This window comes from Pteropus vampyrus, unplaced genomic scaffold, assembly GCF_000151845.1.
Source record: "Pteropus vampyrus isolate Shadow unplaced genomic scaffold, Pvam_2.0 Scaffold267, whole genome shotgun sequence".
Lineage (NCBI taxonomy): Eukaryota > Metazoa > Chordata > Mammalia > Chiroptera > Pteropodidae > Pteropus > Pteropus vampyrus.
The window spans coordinates 294,219-298,465 of NW_011889048.1; the positions used below are offsets into that span (position 1 = coordinate 294,219).

The 4,247-nt window shown below is 67.6% G+C and overlaps 1 protein-coding gene across 1 annotated transcript in view; it reads left to right on the forward strand.

The window, feature by feature from the left end:
• The first annotated feature begins 2,407 nt into the window (after positions 1-2,407).
• Positions 2,408-4,247, forward strand: part of LOC105302231 (translation initiation factor IF-2-like) — a 2,541-nt gene continuing 701 nt past the window's right edge. The window contains exon 1 of the mRNA XM_011375188.2: positions 2,408-3,367. Within this exon, the coding sequence (XP_011373490.1) occupies positions 2,826-3,367 (542 nt within the window). The 5' untranslated portion in view covers positions 2,408-2,825. The remainder of the gene's footprint in view (positions 3,368-4,247) is intronic.

The following is a 4,247-nucleotide window of genomic DNA, read 5'->3' on the forward strand; positions in this document are numbered from 1 at the left end:
TTGGACATGCTGGACCTGGGGGTGAGTGTCTGAAGGGAAACCGAGGCACCAAGCAGCAGCAGGGTCCAAGAGCTTATGGCTTTGGGGGTGGAGGGGCACGTACCAGGTCGCGGATGCCACTTGACCCTCGCCCAACCCCTCCCCACTGCAGGCAGCCAAGGCAAACTTGGAGAAAGCACAGGCGGAGCTGTCGGGGGCGGCGGACGAGGCTGCCCGGGCCGAGATCCAGATCCGCATCGAGGCCAGCGAGGCGCTGGTGAAGGCCCTGGAGTAGGCGGCTGCGCCTCTCACCCCCTCGGGGACGGGGCTCGGGCACCCCCTCTTGCCTGTGAGGGGGTGCTCTGGGCAGGGAGAGCCGGCTCGCTGGGGTTCACTGTGACCGGGGGTGAGGACGGCCCATCTGGGGGGGGGTCGTCATTTCAAGGAGACCGGCAGGGGGCAGTGTAGTGCCACCTCTGCTCTTGAGGTGACAGACACCCCCGGGGCTCACCTCTCGCCTCCCAAGTTCCCGCCAGCGTGATCTGCTGCCCACCGTTTCCGTTCCTGCAGAGTGTGCAGCAGTGACTTGTCCCTAGCTGCTGCTTACAGATAGCCTGGCCTTGGTCGCACCCCATTAAAGACCAGGGTCCCCACTCATGTGTGCGACTTTGTCTCCGCCTGGGGTGGTGGGTTTGGCGCCCTGCGACCCTGTGTCCCCTGTGAGGTACAGCAGCAGCCTTGGGAGTGGCCTGCAGTGAATGGGAGTGGAGGGTGGGGCACAGCTGTTGGGGCCAGGCCGGGCGGTGGGCTGAGGGCTGGCCTTCACACCAAGAGGGTGGGAGGAGAAGTGGCCACTGGTCAGGCATGGGGACAGCAGGTTAGGGGATAGTGGCTGTGACTCCTGCACCAGCCTGGGCTACTGGACAGACACCTGGCGTCTTGTTGGGTTTCAGCCTGTGACATCTGCCCTGTGAGCTCCCTGGCCCTGCCCCAGCCAGGCTGGGAAGGGGCGGGTCCTGCCTGCTCCCACAGAGGTCCCTCCCTTGAGCCGGCCTGGCCTGTGGGTGGCCCTGGTTGGCTGGGTGCCCAATCCCCAGTGGCGTTGGCACCCAGGCGCCTGGGCCAGCCCCAGCTGGGGCGGGGCATCTGGGCGTGGCCAGCCCAGGTCCTGGTCGGCTTCAGCACTGGCCCACCTCCTCCCTTTCGCAGCCCTGGGTGCAGCCCAAATTGGGGCCTCCTTGGTCTCCCCAGGCCTGAGCGGGGCCGGCAGGGGATTCCAGGAAGGTGACTGCAAGAGCTTGGGTCTTCCTCTGTGTCACTGGCAGCCGGGAGGTGACAGGGAGGCCACCCCAGGGCGTGTCAGCACGGATGGGCTATGTACTCACAGTCCCGTGCAAGTGACTCCTCCATGGCTGAGTCTGAGGGGTGGCGCAGCGGAACACGCGCAGGGGCCTCCAGGCGAGCTCATGGCTCTGGGGGGTACGTTGGGCCTCCTTACTCTGGCTGTCGAGGCCAAAGCAGCAGGACTCCCAGCCCAGATAAGGCTGTCAGCCATGGGGGTCACAGGTGTATCCCCCGCCGCCATCGCTGACTCAGAGCCCGGATTCTTAAGAGTGCCTGGCCAGCCCAGCTGCTTCAAATGAGATTGCGGGGGCACGAGAAGGGAGGTAGATCTTCAAGCCCCTGCACCAGGGCTCCTCCACACTAGGAACCCCTGGCAGGTATCCCCACATTCTGAGAGGCCTCAGCCTGTAGCTGGGGGAAAAAGCTGGGTGCCGCCAGGACCTGCTAGCACAGCACAGGCACCATGAAAGACAGAAGCCTTGGGGACACCCTTCCCTGACGGGCTGCACAGAACAGCCCGTGCTGGCTGGGCCGCGACCTGGGGCAGGACACGGCCGGGAACCAGGAGCAACGATGCCCTCCTCGTGGCAGGCCCCGGGGCAAGAAGGGCATCCCTGGTGCGTGCGTGCTCACACACGGTACGATCCGGAGCGCGGGCCGCTCTGAACGGAAACATGGAAGTGGGTTGACTGGCGCGTTTATTAGCATAGACCTGAGGGTGACTCCCCCAGCCCCAAAGACATGACCCAAGGGGCCCAGCACGGTCAGGGACTGGCCTGAGGTTACACAGCCTTGCCCACCCCAGCAGCAGCACCCTCACCCAAGGGGGCCGCCCAGCCTGCCCCTCCAGGTGCTCCGGCCTCAGCTCGGTTTCTTGCACCACCTCTGTGCTCCCTCTCCATCCCTGAACCCCAGCCTCAGTGACACCCCCCTCCTGCCAGCCCAGCCACCTGGGGATGGGGGCAGGAAGAAAACCTACAAAGGAACACAACCCTGGGAGGGGTGCCCAGGGCGAGGGTGGGGGTGGAGGTGGTCAGGCCAGATAAAGGAGAAAAACAGATAAGTGGGTGGGGTGGGTGGGTAGAACCCGGGGTCTCCTGGGGAGAAGGGAGCAGGAGGAAGGAGGGCCCCGCCCCCTACCAGTCATCTTCAGAAAACCCCCTACCCAGGGCAATCTGAAGGAAAGGACAACTCGATACATTTCCCCGTTCGGCCTCAGTTTTCTCATCTGTGGAATGGGTGCTGGAGGGTGTGCCTGCCCCACAGGCTGGACGCCAGGTTCTGAGCTCGCGGTAATGAGGAATGACGGCATCACCGGTGCAGCTGAGGGCCCCCCACCGCAGGCCAGTGAGCCCTGCTAGATTTCCATGCCACCCACAGGCTCCAGAGGCCAGTAACCTCCCGAGGTCCCCCAGCGCGTGGCGCGCAGTGACTGGCTGCACAAGGCAGGCCTGGCGCTGGTTAATCGCTCCATAAATGCCATCTGAGGTCACTGTTAAGGGATGCAGGAGGTTGCCTGCCCAGGCAGCTGGCCGGGGCACCCCCACTCCAGGCAGGTGACTGCGGCTTGTTTTCCTGGACCTCGGCCACTGACTCAGGCTCCCTTTCCTGCCCCCACCAACTCGGGCGCCCCCAGGCGGAAGCAAAGGGCCTGGGGCGGCAGGAAAGGGGGCGGGGCAGGGTACCAGCTGCGCACCCTCAAACGGCGTCCCAGGGGTCCGAATAGAGGTGCGCCCGAGTCGTCGGCTCCGCCGACCCCGACCCCGAGTTCAGCGGCATTCAAGGAGCGCCCTCATTTACAGGGCGAGCGGCCCGGACCGGGCGGCGCCCCAGGGCCCTGGCCAGCAGGCAGGGGCGGGGGCCAGCGTGCGTCACCGCCCGCCTGGCCCCCCGCCCCCTGCCCGCCCAAACTCCACCCCAGGGAAGGCGGTGCGGATAAAGGCTCCGGGCCGCCCGCTCGGCCCCAGACCTACCCCGACACTGAGCTCTCGTCCAGGACGCGGGCACTCTCCGGACTGCTGGGAGCACGGACTGGCCGCGTGGGGTGAGTTGTGGGCAGGAACTTGCGGGCCAAAGAGAGGTTTCCCACTCTAGGCTCCCGAGGGTGTCCCACTTTTCTTTGTTCTTGGGTCAGGCAGGGTTTGGGGTGTCTCCAGACCCGGGAAGACCCCTCAGGGCGTGGAATGGGAGGGGCGAGGCGCAGCCAGCACCGCCTGGCGGGGACCTCAGCCCCCGCCCCGCCCCCCGGGCACTCCCCCTCCCCCGAGTGACCTTGAGCTAGTTGCGGTTCCAGCCTCAGTTTCCCCGGCTGTGCGGCCTCACTGTCCTGCTTTAGAGGCCTCGCACTCCTAGCGTGGCTCTCCGCAAGCCCGCAGTCGGTCGGCCTCTCCTCTGCCCGGGGCAGCCTCGGCGCCCCCTCCTCCTCGAGACTCGGGGCAGCGCTCCCGGGCGGGGCCGGCAGAGGGCGCGCCGGCGCTGCTGACTCACCGCAGCCCCGAGCGGAGCGGCGCGAGAAGGCGCAGCCAGGGACGCCGCGTCACGTCACAGCTCGGGCGGGTGCGACTCGGGAAGCGGGCCCGGCCCGTGGGCCGGGGGCGGGACGCGATGTGGCACCGGCGCGGGAGGGGCCCCCCAGCACCGGCCACGTCACCGAGATGCAGGCTTCGCCCTCAGCGCCACCTCTCGCCGGGACCTTGCGCCCCGGGGTAGGGGCGCCCGCCGGAACGACCCTTGAGTGAGCTGCCAAGCCAGGGTCCGGCCACGAGGCACGGGGATTGCCTTGCGCTTCCGCTCGCAGTGGCTTCCCGGAGGGGCGCGGTGGGAGGCCCCGAGGTTTCTGGCCGCTCCGGGTGTGGGTACAATGCCTGCCCCCGCGCGGCGCCGCACACTGCCCGCGTCCCGCACCCTCCCGGGCCGCTCGCCCT